The sequence below is a fragment of the Aricia agestis genome, chromosome Z (assembly GCF_905147365.1).
Source record: "Aricia agestis chromosome Z, ilAriAges1.1, whole genome shotgun sequence".
Classification (NCBI taxonomy): Eukaryota; Metazoa; Arthropoda; class Insecta; order Lepidoptera; family Lycaenidae; genus Aricia; species Aricia agestis.
In genome coordinates this window covers 31,464,180-31,483,927 of record NC_056428.1, presented here as the reverse complement: position 1 = coordinate 31,483,927, position 19,748 = coordinate 31,464,180, and the positions used below count along the sequence as shown (strand labels likewise).

The window sequence follows — 19,748 nt, the reverse complement described above, 5'->3', positions numbered from 1 at the left end:
AGTTATACATGTATATCTAAGTTACATAATTAAAAATAATATTTAAATAAAATAAAAGAGGTTTAAAAAAATTGTGTTCTGGTACGGGAGCCCCGTACAAAAACACACTTTTTGGCCTATTTTTCCTCTATTCTGTTCGGGCCACACTAACGAGAAACGCCGTTAATTATCGCGTTAATTCTAAAACATGTTATAGCATTATCGCCTTTATTTACATGCCACTAATTAAAGGCGATAATGCTTTAACAAGTTTTAGCATTATCGCGATGATTAACGGCATTTCTCGTTAGTGTGGCCCGAGCATTACGCTACGAAACCCTTGGTGCGCGAGTCCGAATCGCGCTTGGCCGATTTTTTATTTTATTTTTTTATTTCAACTTACCTGACGTTCTCGTATCGCTGTATGTAGATCTTGTGGAACTGTTCCTGACGCGGTTGGCTCGCGATGTCAGCTTTCATCTCCATGGCGACATGGCGGGGCAGCACCGATAGTAAGAGGCGTTCCTAAGTGAAAGACAGTCATTACATTGCAATCCTAATTACAAACATGAATTTGCGCATCGGACCCCAGTTAGGCAGAGGCAGGAGTGTGAAAACAGCTCAATAGGCAATATACAATACATTATAGGTACATGATATTATACTGATGCTATATCTGATTTTGGTAACGTTTTAAATGAAATAAGGGGGCAAACGAGCAAACGGTTCACCTAATGGAAAGCAACCTCCGTCGCCCATGGACACTTACAACATCAAAAGAGCTGCAGGTGCGTTGCCGGCCTTTTAAGAGGGAATAGGTGAGAGTAACGAAGGGAATAGGGAATGGGTAGGGAAGGGAATAGGGTAGGGGATTGGGCCTCCGGTAAACTCACTCACTCGGCGAAACACAGCGCAAGCGCTGTTTCACGCCGGTTTTCTGTGAGCCCGTGGTATTTCTCCGTTCGAGCCGGACCATTCGTGCCGAAGCATGGCTCTACCATGTATTGCATCGAGCCTAGGTTACAGTTTGTAGTCATATACATATATCTCTCTAGTCTTATATCTCTCTCTAGCTCTATCTCTCTAGTTTAATTTATGTCTCTAGTCTATCTAGTAGTTCATTATCATGTTCCATAGAACATGATGATAGTTTACTGGAAAAGTACTAGACTTAAGCCAGGGTCTGATTTCGTAATAGAGAAATCAAAGAGTGTGCTTTTCGTTCAAAGTAAACCTCTAAAGCCTCGCCCTTTACCCTGTAAATTACCTTTCTCGCTTTGTCGTACAAGGGTTCAATTTCGATTAAATAATTTGGTCCTAAGCCCAGCTGCCACATCACCACCACTACTGAATTGACATAACTCAATCAAAGTATATCAATAATTTATTCGATAGTACAAATTGTAGACTTTGCGCAGAGAATATTAGTGTCATTCGACTGTATTCAGTCCTTAGTGAAACTTATAAAAAATCAAATCGCAAACGTCGCGCAATCGCAAAGCGCATATTTGATATAGTGCCCGTATTTAATGAGAGAACGCGTGTTTGGTTGGCTGGGCACGCCTGCGATTATCCGCCGTGTGATTCACTGCAGCTTAATTACATCTGCTAATTTCGGAATTGCGAAATATGTGTGGCATTTTTGTGTAATACGTAGGTATAGATTTTAGCACGAATAAACCGCAGCCGAGTGCCGACTGAATGCGTGCTAGCAGTGAGATTGTTTGTATCGTAATAAACAGTAACATAACTAATATGTACGGTCGAATTCAGGAATCTTCCTTTTTGGAAGGCGGTTAAAAAGAAACAAAACTTCATTATACCAGAACTTTAGCGCCGGCTTATTAAGGCGAGGATAAACCCCAATTTGTTATTCCGTGACTCCCGGTTTACCTAGTTCCAATATAATAACGAAGTGTTAAAAAATATGAGATATGAAGCACAATATTTAAAATACCTTAAACCATAAACATTTTAATAATACTTTGGCTGTAATTAATTTACAAACTCACCTCCGAAAAAACTCTATTTCATCGAAATATAAGTATTAACTAGGATAATTGTACATTTTATTTGAATAAATTGTTAGTAAATCTATATTATAAGTGTGCAAGGTTATCGTTTTTGATTGAGATTAATCCCCGCCTTAAGCAAGTAATATTATTTTGTAACAATCGTTCTTATACTTATAACTTCCAACTTCGGGATCTCTAGAGATTTTAGAAGTTACGGGTCAAAATAGTTTATCCATTTAACCATAATGAGGAATCCGATCCCACGTTGGTTATCAGTAATACCTACATAACAAACTCAAGTTACGGCTGTTTGACGAGTTACACAAACATAACTTGTTGTATGAGCATAATAGCTACTTTGAAACCGACTTGAACTTGATATATTATATTAAATTGATAAACTTTAAACAAGTTTTGCAAAGGTACCACTCATGTCAAAAGATGTTTCGTTTCAGATTGTAGCCTAATTAACTTTAGGAACTGTTAATGTACTAAGTTGTAATGTGTGTCTTTGTAAAAGGATCCTCAATTGGTGAATACACTTTAGCGATGAATATTGAATAATATAATATTATTTAGCGCCTCCGTGGTCCAGTGGTATAGAGCGCGGTCGCATCTTGGTCGTATCTTGACTCGGAGGTCGTGGGTTCGATTCCCGCGTTGAAACATGTTATTTCCAAGTTTGGTTAGGACAATGCAGGCTGATCCAGGTGATCAGATTGTCTGACAAGTAAGATGATCCATGCGTCGGATGGGCATTTAAAAAGTCGGTCCTGCGCCTAATCTCTCGCCGGTCGTGTCGGTCTTCCGTCCCACTGGGATGAGAGTAAAGGAATAGAGAGTGCTCTTGCGTACTGCGCACACACTTGGGGACTATAAAATTACTCTTGCGTAGCTAGCCTGGTTTCAATGAAACCGGCCACCGTCACCGAAACCGGTTTGGGAGCTATTATTATTATTATTATATTATAACACTCTGCTGTAAAATATTAAACGGTGCACGGTGGTAAGCTACCTACCTACCTACTTCAAATTATTATTTTGATTTATAGGTCGAATACTTTTCCGGGAAAACGGCTAGCATTTTTTTTAAACGTATCTAAAGATTAAATCTATATGTATAGCAATACTTATATTACTGTTGCCATGCGTCTACTATGTAGAAATAAAGTTCTTGAATATATAGATACGGAATGTTAAAAATCATAATATTTTAATTTTACCGTATACTTACAGACAAAGCTAATGGAATTAAAATTAATACTTAAGGTGACGCCTTGAAAATTTGGCTGTTGCGATATCGATTTTTCTTAGCAATGACTAAAGCTAAGAAACTAAAGTTCATTGTCAGTATTCATCATGTCTTTGTCTTTGAATTACCCATTGCATAACACGATTGGTCAACTTTTATCCATACTAATATTATAAATGCGAAAGTGTGTCTGTCTGTCTGTCTGTTACCTCTTCACGCCTAAATGGCTGAACCGATTGGGCCGAAATTTGGTACAGAGATACTCTGAGTCCCGGGAAAGGACAGGATACTTTTTATCCCGGGAAAATGTACGGTTCCCACGCGATAAACTAATTTTTGCGCAACGGAGTTGCGGGCGTCATCTAGTAACACAAAATAATCAATAAAAGAAATTGAAAAAAATGGGATTCCTATTTTGCCAATAGAGGAGAGTGATTTAAGCTTCCAAAATTTGTACATAGATACACTTTAATTTGCCCATAGCTTATATGAAATGTATTTATGGTTTTTAAATTACGCGACAAAAACCATTTTGTTGCTTACGCCCTTTCCATTTTTTGCTGTTCCATTTCTTGTTTTCTTTGAGAGGGCGAGAGGGATCTAAAACATATCCAACACGGTTTTTTACTTTAACACGGCGTCACCTTAAACAATAATCATAAACCATTATGAAAAGTTATGTTTGATCTTTAATATTAAACAACGCGAGGTTTGTGGAAGGTAAGCAGCTGGAAAATTAATATAAATTTGTGGTCTTTATGCTTTCGAGTTTCCGTATAATTTTCCGTTAGTTAAAATTAATTGTGTTCCCTATTTAATTTGACATTATTTATTTACTTTACACATTTGACAAACAAAATATGATTATTATAAACACTAGATGGCCCAGTGACTATGTATCACCTCCATCCCAATATAAAACTTCCCTTGCTATCACAAATATTTCAAGACTAAAATCAGCCAAATCGGTTCAGCCGTTCTGGAGTTTTAGGGAGACTAAAAAAAATAAAATTCATTTTTATTTACTAATAGATACTTACATAGATATGATACAGATACCATCTTAATATGTTTATGGACCTACTACTTGGTTTGACACTTAAACTTGACTTATTTTTACACGATATCTTGTAAAGTTCAAAATGCGTTGCGACCACATCCTGACGCCAAAATGTCTGGGCCACCATTGTTTAAGAACACAACTTTATCGAATTATATTATCAGTGCAGGTATTCCACAGTCATCAGTCTTGATTCGGTCCCCATTTTAAAAGCTTTTAAGTTTTATTTAATTCTAATTTAATATTTACGGGTAACACTTTTAAAAGTGTGGACCTAGCGAGAGCGATGGCGGGAAAATAAAAACCTATCATATTACCCTTTTGACCTTCGTTTTTCGCTCCTAAATGGGTCATCTATCTCGGCATATTTCACAGTTAAAAAATCGGTCAAGTGCTTGCGAGCCGCGTGGAAAATTCTATATTATCATAACGCCCATTTTGTGACACATAGAAATTTTATTTGTTTTTTTTCAACGTTACGTTAATGAAACTCTTAATTGAACGGTAAAAAAAGGTTTTAAATTTAGTAAATTCTTTGCTAGATTGTAGAACAGCTGTTTTCATCATGCTTGGTTGTGAAGATGTGGCGAGTTGTGGAGATTTATACATTCGGCCTTTAGAAAGAGAGCAACAAGGCCAGCCTAGGTGGTGAGTTGTGGAGATTTATACATTCGGCCTTTAGAAAGAGAGCAACAAGGACAGCCTAGGTGGTGAGTTGTGGAGATTTATACATTCGGCCTTTAGAAGGAGAGCAACAAGGCCAACCGAGGTGGTGATTTGTGGAGATTCATACATTCGGCCTTTAGAAAGAAATATAGGTAAGCTAACCTGTTGCTGGTTCTCCCGCTGTGTAACCAGTCGTGCCTCAACGCAGTCCCTGGTCTCGAGGAAGGCGCGGCGCTGGGCCAGTTCGCGAGGGTAGTGTGTCATTATGCCAGCGATGTTGCATGCGATGAGGGTTGCAAGACTGGTGTAGATCTGGAAAAAATGCTGGAATTAGATATATTATATTCTGTACTTTCATGTACTATCAGAGAAATAAGTTCTCTCTTGTTTTAAATAATCTGATAGTTGATTCATAGGCAGATGGCGGATCAACTTATTTTGGTTGCGATTTTTCCAACCCAGCTGACGGAATGACGTCGTACATTAAGTTATAATCCGACGAAATGACCTACGTCATTTCGTCGGATTCATCTGCCTACTTCTGATCCTTCAACTGCCTATGAATCAACCATAAAGTTATTAACCTAGCGGAATAGAGAAACAAAGGCCTGAGCAAGAGAGATGTCACTATCCGTAACACTGCGTGGTAAAAAGAGACGTGTGATACATAACAGCAGCTCTCTTTTTTTGACGTCCAGTCGGCACGTGCCGCACGTTGACAATTTAATCTCATAGAAATCACGTTCAATCATGCTTGTGTAAGTGTATACGTACACATATTTTTACACACAGATGAAACCAATTTCGGTTTCGTTTGACAGCTCGAGATTGTTGCTCTATTCCGCTAGGTATATTAACTTTATGGAATCAACTCAGACCACAGGACTATAATATAATATACCGTGCTTTCTCTATATGATTTGATCTAAAAGACGATCAATTTTGATATCTATTAAAATTTTCATAAAATCCGATGGGCATACATAGCTAGACCATACTAATATTACAATTTAAAAATGCCTAGATTTGTCTGTCTATTTGCTACCTCTTCACGTCCAAACCGCTGAACCGATTTTTCTGAAAGGTATGGATGGTATGGTATCTTGCCTTGAGTCTCGGAAAAGGACATAGGATATATATTTTTCATCTTGAAAAAAATTTACAGTTCCTGCGCGAGAAACGAATTTTGTCGCAAAGAAGTTGCGGGGCGCAGCGGATGTCATCTAATTATGTAATTTTACGAGCTTTTGCCCGCGGCTTCGCTCGCGTTAAGAAGTATTATTATATACAAACTTTCATACCCTTTTTAAACCCCTTGGGGTTGGAATTTATCAAAATCCTTTCTTAGCTGATGCCTACGTCATAACATCTACCCGCATGCCAAATTTCAGCCCGATCCGTCCATTGGTTTGGGCTGTGCGTTGATAGATCACTATGTCAATCAGTCAGTCACCTTTGAGTTTTATATATATAGATTATGTTTTCCGAAACTGATTTCATGAATGATAGTACACCATGGGAATAAGGTCGCCCCCTGCAGAGCTGTTTCTGTATAATATGTATTGTACACTCGTTGTATTTTATTTAGTCATAATGAAACTGTAATTTAATAAATTTTTTTTGTAATTTTCTATCTTTAATAAAAGATGGCCCCGTGCGAGTTTCTTACGCCGGTTCTTCTCGCCGGGTTAGTTCCCGAACCGGTGGTAGGCACCAGTACAGTCCCGACGTTCTGAGAATATTTGAAAAAATGTATTCAAAATAAACATTTTTAAGTTTGAGTTTATTACCAGACTCCTTTAATAAAGACGTTACTTCAGTTTGTTTTTAAAGAAGTTACTTCAGTTTGTTCTTAAAGATGTCACTTCAGTTTGTTCTTAAAGAAGGTTCTCCAGTTTGTTCTTTACCTCTGTATCATTGTTCTTGTTCAGCATCAGGTTGGCACCGATGTTGACGGCGGCTAGGGCCAGACCGCCGAGTGTGGCCTCGTGGAGCCTCACAGGTAGAGTCGCGTAAGTCACGTAGGTGAAGAGTGCGCATGCGCCGGCGCTTACGTTCAGGGATCTGCGGACAGAGATTTGAAGAGAAAATGACCCGAAAAAGACAAAGTTTGTCATGACAAAAAAATATACTTTTTTGTATTATCATTTATCAGAGAAGTTGATTCCTAGGCAGATGGGGGACCTACGTAGCACAATAGACATAACTACTCTGTCTATACTCTGTAGTCTGTACGTAGTTTGGTCGCGTTTTTTTTTTTTATGAAATAAGGTGGCAAACGAGCAAACGGGTCACCTGATGGAAAGCAACTTCCGTCGCCCATGGACACTCGCAGCATCAGAAGAGCTGCAGGTGCGTTGCCGGCCTTTTAAGAGGGAATAGGGTAATAGGGGAGGGTAGGGATGGGAAGGGAAAGGAATAGGGGAGGGTAGGGAAAGGAAAAGGATTGGGCCTCCGGTAAACTCACTCACTCGGCGAAACACAGCGGAAGCGCTGTTTCACGCCGGTTTTCTGTGAGGACGTGGTATTTCTCCGGTCGAGCCGGCCCATTCGTGCCGAAGCATGGCTCTCCCACGTCAAAAACTCAACCGATAGATCACAAAATTTAACATTGAATTGACATTATCTTACCAAATGACGTTGGTCTGTCAACTGCCTAGGAATCAATTTCCTCACTCTCACTCAATCACTCGGTGTATTTAATATATCATCTATCATAATACTAGGTGTCATATATTATACCATAATACTAGGTGTCAATAGAAATCAGTATCTACAATCCATGAGTAGGTATCTTCTCCTTTGTAACTACTACGCTGTGACTACGCAAAGGTAAGCTGTCGGAAATAAAAGGTCACAACTGTTTATTTGAGCAGAAACTATTAATATTGTAGTCAGTTCAACTTTCATACAAAGAGGCACATAATTGTTGGAGTTAATACTCCGCTCCTTTAAACATTTAAAATTAAACAAAGCTGTCCACAACAATAGCCGCTGTTTGTTTCTGATGTTGCAAATGGTTTTCAAAGCCTTGCCAACTTCGCAGGTCCATTTTAATGACCTTTTACAACTTCGCAAACTTTAATATTAACTCAACTTTTATGTTAGTGTTTTCAGTTGATCTCAATCAACAACTTTGAAAGCAATGTATAACATTCATTTTGATAGATTAAACTGCAACTATGGAATAAATTAATTAAATGCGATTATTTATTTTATTTAATGCTAGTTTGCCCTTTCGATATAAGTACCTAATAATATAGCATTCGTATTTTGCTTCATATATTTTGTTAAACAGTTAGTTATCTCTCTGTATTTTTCTCAACCAACATTTTATGTCAGTACATCTAAATCTAGATAGTAATATTATAAAGCGTAAGAGTTTGTTTGTTTGTTTGAACGCGCTAATCTCAGGAAGGCTATAAGCTATAATTATCTATACTAATATTATAAAGAGGTAAACTTTGTTTGTTTGTTTGTTTGTTTAATTGTAATGAATAGGCTCAAAAACTACTGGACCGATTTTAAAAATTCTTTCACCATTCGAAAGCTACATTATTTACGAGTAACATAGGCTACTTTTTATTTTGGAGAATATAGGGTTCCGTAAGATATTTCAGTTTTTCGGAAACAACCAGAAAATTTACTTATTTTGCGTACGCTGCCTAAACTATAAAAGATAGAACTATACAATGTTCTAAGTAAATGTAGATCTTATAAATATCTACAAAAATGTCCGCGACACAATATACCTATCTATGTCAAGTGAGGCACAAAAACCATATTTTTATTTAAAAATCTTTATTTTTTTTTTGGACTATATTTAAACGCATTTATTTTACTCATGTTAAAAATCCTTATCAAAATAAATAATTTCATCACTAAGTACAGTTTATGTAGATTATATTTGCTATTTGAATGATTAAAATTGGACGTTTGGTTTAGAAGTTATGGCGAAATTAAAATATTGCGATTTACGCCCGTTTCGAAGTGGGCGCTACCAATGCCACAGAATAGATAATAGTACAAGTACCAATGCAGGGGTGCGCATTGTACACATTGAAAAGGTCTACAGAAAACTCCGCGATGGTTTTTTTTTTATGAAATAAGGGGGCAAACGAGCAAACGGGTCACCTGATGGAAAGCAACTTCCGTCGCCCATGGACACTCGCAGCATCAGAAGAGCTGCAGGTGCGTTACCGGCCTTTTAAGAGGGAATAGGGTAATAGGGGAGGGCAGGGATGGGAAGGGAAGGGAAGGGAATAGGGGAGGGTAGGGAAGGGATTAGGGTAGGGGATTGGGCCTCCGGTAAACTCACTCGGCGAAACACAACGTAAGCGCTGTTTTACGCCGGTTTTCTGTGAGAATGTGGTATTTCTCCGGTCGAGCCGGCCCATTCGTGCCGAAGCATGGCTCTCCCACGTATAAGTATATCTCTTATGGATATATCCCACAATAACATATTTTTTTGTCATTTACTTTTAACTTCAAATAATGGCTAATTTTGGAAGCGATTTTAACCAATACGGCAATAATGCTTATTCAATTAAATACTTTAAATACATTATTGATTATGGCCCTTTACAGCATAATTATTACGATTTTAATTTTTTTTTTAATATTTTCGAAGATATTACAGATTTAAAAATTGCGGGACGTAAGTAGCTTTTGCGGCAGTACCGACCAATGCGGGCCACGGGTAGTAATGAATATAAATTATTTAAAATCAAACTACTGAATCGATTTTAAGCATTTTTTCAGTGACTTAGGCCATAATTTATTTTATACCAGTGCGAAGCCGGGGCGGGTCGCTAGTAGCTATATATAGCTATCGTCCACGCGGACGAAGTCGCGGGTAACAGCTAGTAAAAATATAATGGCATTATATAATATATACTTCATTCGTGTTAGATTTATTGTTGTAATTTAAACTGTATGTTTTAAGATTATTGACTGTTATTGCAGGGAAATTATCGGATCCATTTTTTTTGCTGTGCTCAACAGAATTAACAATATTTACCTCAATACTGATGTTCCGGCAAGAGACAGGTCAATCAGAAGAAAGGTTGCTAGCACAACGTATGATATTGTCAGCAAGTAGATCTCATTCATTGCTGGTCGGCTGAGGCAGGCTAGTAGACCTGTGCAAACAAAAACGTCATACGTCGGTAGGTACTCTGTACACGGGCCAAGACCGCAACGCAACACGTGAATGCCTTTTGTATTGAATTGACGTCTCACGCAAATTGTCAAAAAAAATTACATGTACTTTTTTTTCGTTAAAATAGGGTATCTTAAGAATATAAATTAAATATTTTTGAAAATCATTGGCTAGTTTTTTCTCAATAAATTTTTAAAGTTTCGCTCTGACGTCATCATCGGCGGCCAATTGACCTCTGCAGTATGTTTTAAATTTCCTTTCAATCTTATTTATAATGGCTGGTTCGTCAAATGCAAGTTCTCATCATGTGAAAGCTGATACGAGAAGCTTACCAAAAGTTCGAAACGTAATGTTGGTCGAATTTATTGCTAATTTAACGCCATTGAAGGTCAAACAAAGGTTAAACGTATTTGTTCAAAAATATAAGTAACTAATGGGTATTTTTTTCGTTTATATACAGAAAAAACCGGCCAAGTGCGAGTCGGACTCGCGCACTGAGGGTTCCGACAGCTTAAAGGTATTATAGACCTGAGTATTTGGTATGAATTTCAATTTAATACCTCTACGCGTTTATGAGGAAATGGGTAGTAAGTTTAAAATTATTAAAAAAAAAATATATTATGTGATGTAACTAAAAATTTATGGTTTTCGTAATTTTTCCTTTATCTATGCTATAAGACGTTGCTTCGTACCAAATTTCAAGATTCTGAGTTCACGGGAAGCACCCTGTAGGTTTTGATTCCCTTGCAAGTGTCGAAAATTTGCTGCATAAACGGCTGTATCTTTTGATTGCGTTGGCTTAGAAGTTTGATTTTTTCACAGCTTCAAGGGACAGTAGACCTGAGTAATTGATATAAATTTCAGCTTCATACCTCCACGCGTTCCTGAGAAAAAGGGTCTTGACAGACGGACGGACGGACAGACGGACAACAAAGTGATCCTATAAGGGTTCCGTTTTTTCCTTTTGAGGTACGGAACCCTAAAAACGATCACTGACCTTATTCCTCGAAATATTTTTGTAATGAGCAAAATTTAAAAAAAAATGGACAATCCCCATTGAAGTCAAATGACAAATATATATAAGCTATGTCCACACTATGCGCTTTAGTCTTCAATTTCTGTCATCTTCTTTCATTCAACTTTCGTTTTTACGCATTCAATAATTGAATGCAATCAACGAACGCAACTACAACATTGTCATTTTTGTTCAGTTGCAGTGTCTGTCAGCTTCGCGTCGCTGCCTGCTTCGCGGGCATGCCTCACGTTCGCTGTTGATTTCGCTATAACGCATGCCCTTGACGAACAGAAAAAGGCACAGTATGGAAAAAGCTTCAGAAATGCATCTACGCGTCGCGTTGCGGTTTCAATTGACCCCATTGCCACTTTCAAAATATCTACAAAAGAATGGACAAAGCGACAGATTGACAAAGAAAATCTTTTTGTGCCTAAATTTTGTCACTATTTCTATTCTTTTGCATTCCCACCGTGGTCAAGCTAAACCTGCTGATGTGAAATTAAGAAATACGTTGTTAGGTGTTCTTTTCGAATGAAAATGCGAACAGCGATATAACGTTTATATTCTTCCAGTATTACAATGTATAACAACGTTTTTTCTTGTCCTTTTATTAATGCCTTAAGATTTTTTTTCAGAAGCGGGTTGATGCGTGTTCTTCGCGTTCTTTTGTTTCCTTCTAAAATATTGTAAAAATGTAGTTGGCCGTGGATGGCGTCACCAAATCTCGTCGGCCACGCTTTCCTCAGGTTTCCATATGAATAAAAATGAGATGGTGATATTTTGTATGGAAATAGAGCGAGATAGTTGAAGTTTACGAACAATTTAAATCAGTGATACTCACCTTTTTTTATAAGAGCCACCAACACGTTTTCCGTCGCAACTTCAATTATTTTAAGGTTAAAAAATGGGAACTAATTTTTTGAGCAGTTATTTATTTGAGATGTTATTATGATCAGTTGAAAAAAATATTGAGCAGCTATTTAATTTTATGGCGGTTGATTAATTATTGCGACTGTAAAACATGGACAGAAATAAAAAATAATTGAGCAGTGCAATAGCTGAATGAGCGGTAAAAATGATGGAATGAGCGGTTCGATAAATGAATGAGCGGTCAAAATGATGGGATGAGTGGTTCGATAATGATTTAACAGAAGGCCTACGGATACCGTAGCAGGGGGACGGGAGGGGCGCAGCCCCCCCGAAAGGGGGGTTCGGAGGGCGCAAACCCCCTCCAAAACAAAAACAAACACAATCCAGAAAGTCCAAGATTAGGTTAGGTTAGGTTAGAACTTAGACCACAATACAGAGGAAGCCAAGCGAGCGCAGCGAGCGTACTGTGGCAGCAGCCGGCGACCGTTTAACTTTCGCTTTATAACGGTACGGAACCCCCCATGGGCGAGTTCGACTCGCACTTGGCCGATTTTATTATATTTTACTACCTCATTGTTTAGAATGAGATTACTTACTGAAAAATTCCGATTTGTTACTGCCCACACGTAACCAATTTTTACCACTCATTTAATTATTTTACTGTTCAATAATGTTTTCAATGATCCATTTCATTATTTTTTACAACTCATTTTTGTTTACTTTACTGCTTAAATTTAACTGCTAAACTTGTTATTAAACGTGCCATTTATAATTTTTAACTTACCAAAACTGCAATTTACAACTGCCCCTTTAAATCAGTGCCTTAAAAAATTAACGTTCTTCAAAATTTGCAATTTAAAAGTAGAAAATTCTTCACGACTTTCACGACGACTGTACTATTTTGCCCGTGGACGTGATTTTGAAAATGGTTTAACTAGACTTCAATTTTGTATTACTTTCATGTAGGTACAATACCTGCCCTTCTCCGCATGCATTACATAGTACTAACAGGCTTATTTCACAGCCTCCTTTAAATCTATTACAATTTTAAAAAATGTACCCTTTTTGCTCTGATGAAAAGTAAATATTTTAAAAAGCCTTTCCTGAAAATATTCAAGTTTCAAAGTGAATTAAATTCTTTGAAACCTTTCTGTAATACTCAATATAAAATAATTCTCGTCGTGTTCCCTAATTTTACTTGGGGCACTTTGTTTTGAATAATTAAGATTCATTTTTTATCAGCAACAAATTGACTTTACTAAATGGTATCCTCATTGAATTTGCATCTTCAGATGTAATTTATTTCCTAAATTAATTATTGTAATTAGCTTACGATCTGAATGATACCTGTTATTTTAAGGCCTTATAATAAAACTGGGGTACCTTCGTGAAAGATACTTAGGTACCTACTAAGGTTCCAACAGCGAATTGAGGTAGGTACTCGGACTCCAGGAGAGCGCTCTTCAACAGATGCGCGCATTTTTGACATCGCGCTCCTAGAGCGCGGTCAACAGTTGAAGGGATATTATACTTTACAATAATATATTATTATGAGAATTTCCGTATTCACTACAACGTCGAATGTCTTTTCTTTGGCGCAAACACTAAAATCAGCCTTTCAGCTCAAAAAAATTTCAATGTTAACGGCCGTATACTCAGAGAAATATTTGACTTATTATGATTAACCTTCAATTTATTAAAATTAATTACAGTACTAAATTAATGTTCCACTCTGAGTGCGGCAACAGTGCGGTAAGTTTTTTCGGCACATCGGCCGGGGTATGTGGGACTCTCCGAGGATCTACCCACTAAGACCCCATGGTGCTTCACTCCCCGATTATGGCGGCCATACACCATGCTTCCTATCGTCCAATCGGCATGACGCTACCGATTGGATCAGTTAGAACTGACAGTGTGTGGGAGTGGATTGTGCCGTCAAGTACAACTGTCATGCCATACCACTCCCACACACTGTCAGTTCTAACAGATCCAATCGGAAGCGTCATGCCGATTGGACGATAGGAAGCATGGTGTATGGCCGCCAGTAGGCACGATCAACCCACCGCAGCTCTACCAACGGTTGTCCGCGTCTCGCAGACTCATCAAAACATGCAAGCTTTTCTCGGTCGTCCCTTGAGGTGGACTGGAAAAGCCCACACGGGAAGCTTTAAAAATCTACTAAGCATTCAACTTAACTTACATGTGTAAACCAAGGCCGTGATGCCCAGGATGACGATGTTGATGATGTGTGCCATCTTCTCCTTCTCATAGTACAGCCTCTTCACCACGGTCGCGTTATATTCCTGGTAGTCGTGAAACGGTGACGTCACTGACGACATGTCTGACGTCAAGTTGTTTCGGTAGCTGCAAGGGGGAATTAAAAATCCGTTCTCGCAGAGCGCGTTCGGACGTGCGCGTTTTCTGCGCGTACGCGGTATTTGTGAAAATGTAGGAAAATAAGCTTTATGTAATTTTAGCATAGAACCTCTAATTGTCCGTTTGGAGAAACACGCCGCGCGCGCTGACTCCGCCCGCGCGTTGCGTTCTGAATTGACCCTTAGGGTCAAGTCAGATCGTGACGCGTGATGCATTTCTAAATTTGTATGGACTTGACTTTGCTAGACGTCTCCCGCAATTGAGATCTGTCAAATCAGTACAGAAATGCACCTACGCGTCGCGATGCGGTCTGAATTGATCCTAAAGGGAATACGCTCTCTTCTTGAAGGTTTGCAGGTTGCATTGGTCCGGAAATACTAAGAGATCTGAGAGACCGTATATGAGATCTTTAGCAATTAAGCAAAAGGTCTCAGATACGGTCTCTAAGAGTCAATTTATATTAGCGCAGAGTCGTAGCGCAGCGAAGCGAATTCCAAAAAACTGTACACAGAAAATTCAACCTTAACTCAAGCACGTAACGCACACATTACTTCTGCGAGATCAACCAGCGTTGGTCGGGCGCATGCGCACGAGTTCACGCAGATGCGCCGCGCGCCTTTTAAAATTCTCAGATGTAATGTGTGCGTTAACGCTTTGGAGTTAAGGTTGGATTTGCTATGTTCAGTTTTGATACTTCGATGCGCTTCGATGCGCTTCGACTCTGCGCTAATATAAATTGACCCTAATACTAATTATTATTATAGTACTTACTTGTAAAAGTCTTCTTCGGTGTACGTCATATTAGAGGGTATAAGTCCGGTCAGAAAGTTCTGTGTGATGAGCAGCGTTCGCACTTGCACGCAGAGGAGCGCCGCCGTCACTCCGAGTAGTAGACCAAGCAGATGGGTCATGTTGGTCTGATTCATACGCAGAAAGTACCGCTGATAGAGCATCTCCACCTGGAAGAAAGGGATATGCTCAGTTTGGTTTGGTTTTAAACACCATTTTATTAGCTTAGAGTTGATTCAGACCGCAACGCAACGCGTAGATGCATTTCTAAATTTATATAGATTTGACAGATTCGCAAGACGTCTCAGTTCTCACCTCAGTTCTCACTCAATTGAAATCTGTTAAATCCATACTTTAGACCGCGCCGCGCCTCGCCTCGCCTCGTCGCGTTGCGGTCTGAATTAACCCAGGCTGTTTGTATGTAATGGAATCTTTGAGCACGATATTTACCTATCTCCAGAGTCTAATTCAAAACTTAAGCCAATGACAATGCAATAATTTGTTAAAATTTTTGCACACAAAAAAATTAAAAAGCGTGTTTTTTTTTAGTTTTTTTAACTACATAATTATTTTACCTGGAAGGATGTCTAAATATGGTTGAGGGGATCCGATAAAATGTTGTTATGATTGATCTTGGTAGCTTAGTGGGGCAAGTATTTTATATTGGGGCAATAAAGATACAAGTAGGAAAAAAGAATAAGGGCCTGTTTCACCACTTTCTGATAAAGTGCCTAATAGGCTATTCACAACTTTTTTGACAGATTCTCCATACTTGATCTGTCAAGTAAATTGGTGGATAGCCTTATCAGAAAGTGGTGAAACAGGCCCTAAGTATAGCGAAAAGGGGTTGTAAGAGACTACGACATTTTTTGTTATGAAAGCTGTATGAAACTGGCAGTTCAAAGGTGTAGATTTTAAAACAACGCGCACAATCGCAAATTCTAGATTTGAGATTTCGTCCGAAATCATCTTTTCAGAGAGATCTTGTTCGTTTTGAACCTGCACTTGATTAGAACAGAAAGAACGATTCAAGACTAAAATGATTCTGTCATACTTCTAACAGACAGACAGCTAATTAACTGTTCCCATTCAGTTTAATTGAATCGAAGTAATTCACTTAATTCTCGCTAAATTTCAAGTATTCATCTCCCTTCAGAGATCTATGTGGGTGAATAATGAATACTTAATTATAACATAAGTACTTACTAGATGATGCCCGCGACTCCGTTGCGCCAAAACTCGTTTATCGCGCGGGAACCGTACATTTTTCGGGATAAAAAGTATGCTATGCCCTTTTCCGGGACTCAAAGTATCGCTATACCAAATTTCAGCAAAATCATTTTTTTTCACTTTTGTATTGGCAAGCGCCTCAGCGTCACGAGTTTCCCCACACAAAAGTGAAAAAAAAGGTCTTTCAGCGTTGCTACTTTCACAGTGAACTCTATATTATGGAGAATCCATTCACACCCTAAAGTATTATCACTAAGTTTTGTTATACTTACACCTTGTATATCTACAGTGTGTAACAAAAACTAGTGATAATACTTTAGGGTGTGTACGTGTTCCTTGTAGAGAGTTAACTCTGAAAGTAGCAGCTCTGAAAGACGAATTTTTTTTTTCACTTTTGTATGGGCAAGGGCCCGAGCGTCACGAGTTTCCCCATACAAAAGTGAAAAAATTTTTTGGTCTTTCAGCGCTGCTACTTTCACAGTGAACTCTCTACAAGGAACACGTACACACCCTAAAGTATTATCACTTATTTTTGTTACACCCTGTATACATCTATACATCTATACATCTATTCATATAAATAAAATTGGAGTCTGTTTGTAATATTGAAAGAACCGTTTTTACTAGATGCATATTAATGTATATAGGGTACATACACCAAAACAAAACTTTTTACAATTTTTGTCTGTATGTATGTCTGTCTGTCTGTTTGTTCCGGCTAATCTCTGAAATGGCTGGAGCAATTTTGATGGGACTTTTTTAGGCACATAGCTGATACAGTAAGGCATAACTTAGGCTACTTTTTAACCGACTTCCGATAAGGAGGAGGATATTTTTCACTTTTTTTATATTGGTTCGCGGACAATTCCGTCGTTTGTAGACCGATTTCCAAAATCCTTTTGTTGTTGTATCAGATGTAGCCCGAATTTGGTAACATGATCACTAAAGTGGTGATTTGATGATGCAATCCATGAGAATTCGACGGGACTCCTTAAAATTTGTATCGAAACAGAAACTAGCTGTTGCCCGCGACTTCGTCCGCGTCAGCAAAATGTGATAAAAAAAGAAAATGAAAAAGAGATAAATTTTCACAGCTATAATTTAACTCTTATTCGTTATCCTTAAGATTTTCTATACAGTATTGGCGTTTTTATCTACAACTTTAGGTTCATGAAAAGTGATCAGACACTTTACAAGATCCCATTTTTAGGGTTCCGTAGCCAAATTGCAAAATACGGAACCCTTATAGATTCGTTAGGTCTGTCTGTCTGTCCGTCTGTCTGTCTGTCTGCCTGTCCGTCCATATGTCACAGCCACTTTTCTCCGAAACTATAAGAGCTACACTATTGAAACTTGCTAAGTACATGTATTCTGTGAACCGCATTGAGATTTTGATAAAAAAAGGGAAAAATTATTAAAAATGTTAGGGGTCCCCATAGGTACAAGTGACACAAAAATTTTTTTTTTCATCTAACCTATGCGTTGGGGTATCTATGGATAGGTCTTCAAAAATCATATTTAGGTTTCTAATATCATTTTTTCTAACCTGAATAGTTTGCGAGAGAAACTCTTCCAAAGTGGTAAAATGTGTGGTCCCCCCCCCCCCCCCCCCCTCTAACTTCTGAAGTAGGGGCATGATAATTCTAAAAAATATATATGATGTACATTACTATAAAAACTACCAACGAAAATTGGTTTGAACGATATCTAGCAAATAGTTTTTTATACGTCACAATATATAGTAAACCTTAATAATTTAACTTCATTAAATCAACTGAAATATAAAAATAAATCGAAAACCATTCATAGAAATATACCTTATTGCTGCTGCGGAACCCTTCATGGGCGAGTCCAACTCGCACTTGGCCGGTTTTTACTATTTGGGTAAGGAAGAGGAAAATGTATCTCTTTTTCATTTTCTTTTTTTATCACATTTTGCTGACGCGGACGAAGTCGCGGGCGGGACCGTACTAGGGGATTTTTTAAATGTTGTGTTTTAAATGATAAATAGAGTTATTATGAAAAAACTAACTTGGCGCTGGTTCCACGTCGTATTTTTCTACATGGCATATGAAAGACGGGTGTGAGTGTGAAGAGATAAGGACGATGTTTGATATTTTGCTTTAAGGCGCCCTCTTAAGGCGACGCGACGCCTTGATAATTTGACTGTAGCGATATCGATTTTTCTCAGCAATGACTAAAGCTAAGAAATTAAAGTTCATTGTCAGTATTCATCATCCACTATAATTTGCTTATAGCTTATATGAAATGTATTTATGGTTTTTAAATTACGCGACAAAGATCATTTTATCGCTTACGCCCTTTCCATTTTTTGCTGTTCCATTGCCTGTGAATTTAGATTAGTGTAAATCTCTCATGATCCCGTGCTGAAATTTAAAACTCCCCGTGTAAATACATATTGAGTTATTTCGTGCCAAAACTAGCGTACAAAAGCGCCCATGTAAATAAATCGTTGTCGCCCAACTGTTGTTTCTCTCACGTTTATTTACCTCACCAACAGAATAAATACCGATACTTTTTAGGGTTCCGTAGTCAACAAGGAACCCTTATAGTTTTGGTCTGTCCGTCCGTCTGTCTGTCCGTCTGTCTGTCCGTCTGTCGGTCTGTCCGCGGTTTTACTCAGATACTGTAGGTCCTACAAAGCTGTAATTCGGCATGAATGCAGATATTAAGGATGCCGACAAAACGGTATATAAAATCTTAAAAAAATATTTTTTTATGGTACCTCCCCTACACATCAAGCGCGGTCCTTGTGGGGTGTCGTTGGATAGGTTTTTGTAAAATATTACGAGTATTCACAGATCATTTTTCGATATAGGGATTTGTGAAATACCTATAAAGTTTTTAAGTGGAAAAATTCGTTAGAGTCCAGTGTCCCTCCCTTCTACCAGCTAAACGGTTGCTTCTAGAAATGTGAAAAAATTCACATGAATAGTAAATATGCTGAATTTAAAAGGAAAACTATCACGGCTAAGAAGACTTCAAAAGTTATTGAGTTATAGTCGATCAACTAAAAAAAAGGTACTCGGCGAAGTATAAAGGAACTTTACGTTCAAATTCTTTTGAACATAACTGAGATACTGTTGTTACTAGTTTAAAACACGTTATAAATGTACATTCATGGACGATACGAAAATTATTAAAAATTAGCGGTACTACGGAACCCTATACTGCGCGTGGCCTGACACGCACTTGGCTGATTTGATTTTGGTTTTGGTTGCTAAAATGAATTGTTATGTGTCCCTTGAATAGAGTTCACAATGAAAGTAGCAGAACTGAAAGATCAACTTTTTCAAAAACTTTGTATGGGAAAA

General features: G+C 38.1%; 1 protein-coding gene across 2 annotated transcripts in view; it reads right to left on the bottom strand.

Moving 5' to 3' along the window:
• The window catches only part of LOC121738849 (adenylate cyclase type 6-like), a 151,486-nt gene that overhangs the window by 37,287 nt on the left and 94,451 nt on the right, over positions 1-19,748 (bottom strand). For both annotated transcript variants that reach the window (XM_042131104.1, XM_042131105.1), the window contains exons 5-10: positions 15,166-15,353; positions 14,219-14,382; positions 9,993-10,113; positions 6,880-7,036; positions 5,135-5,284; positions 383-504 (exon numbers count right to left, since the gene is read on the bottom strand). In XM_042131104.1, the coding sequence (XP_041987038.1) occupies positions 383-504; positions 5,135-5,284; positions 6,880-7,036; positions 9,993-10,113; positions 14,219-14,382; positions 15,166-15,353 (902 nt within the window). The remainder of the gene's footprint in view (positions 1-382; positions 505-5,134; positions 5,285-6,879; positions 7,037-9,992; positions 10,114-14,218; positions 14,383-15,165; positions 15,354-19,748) is intronic.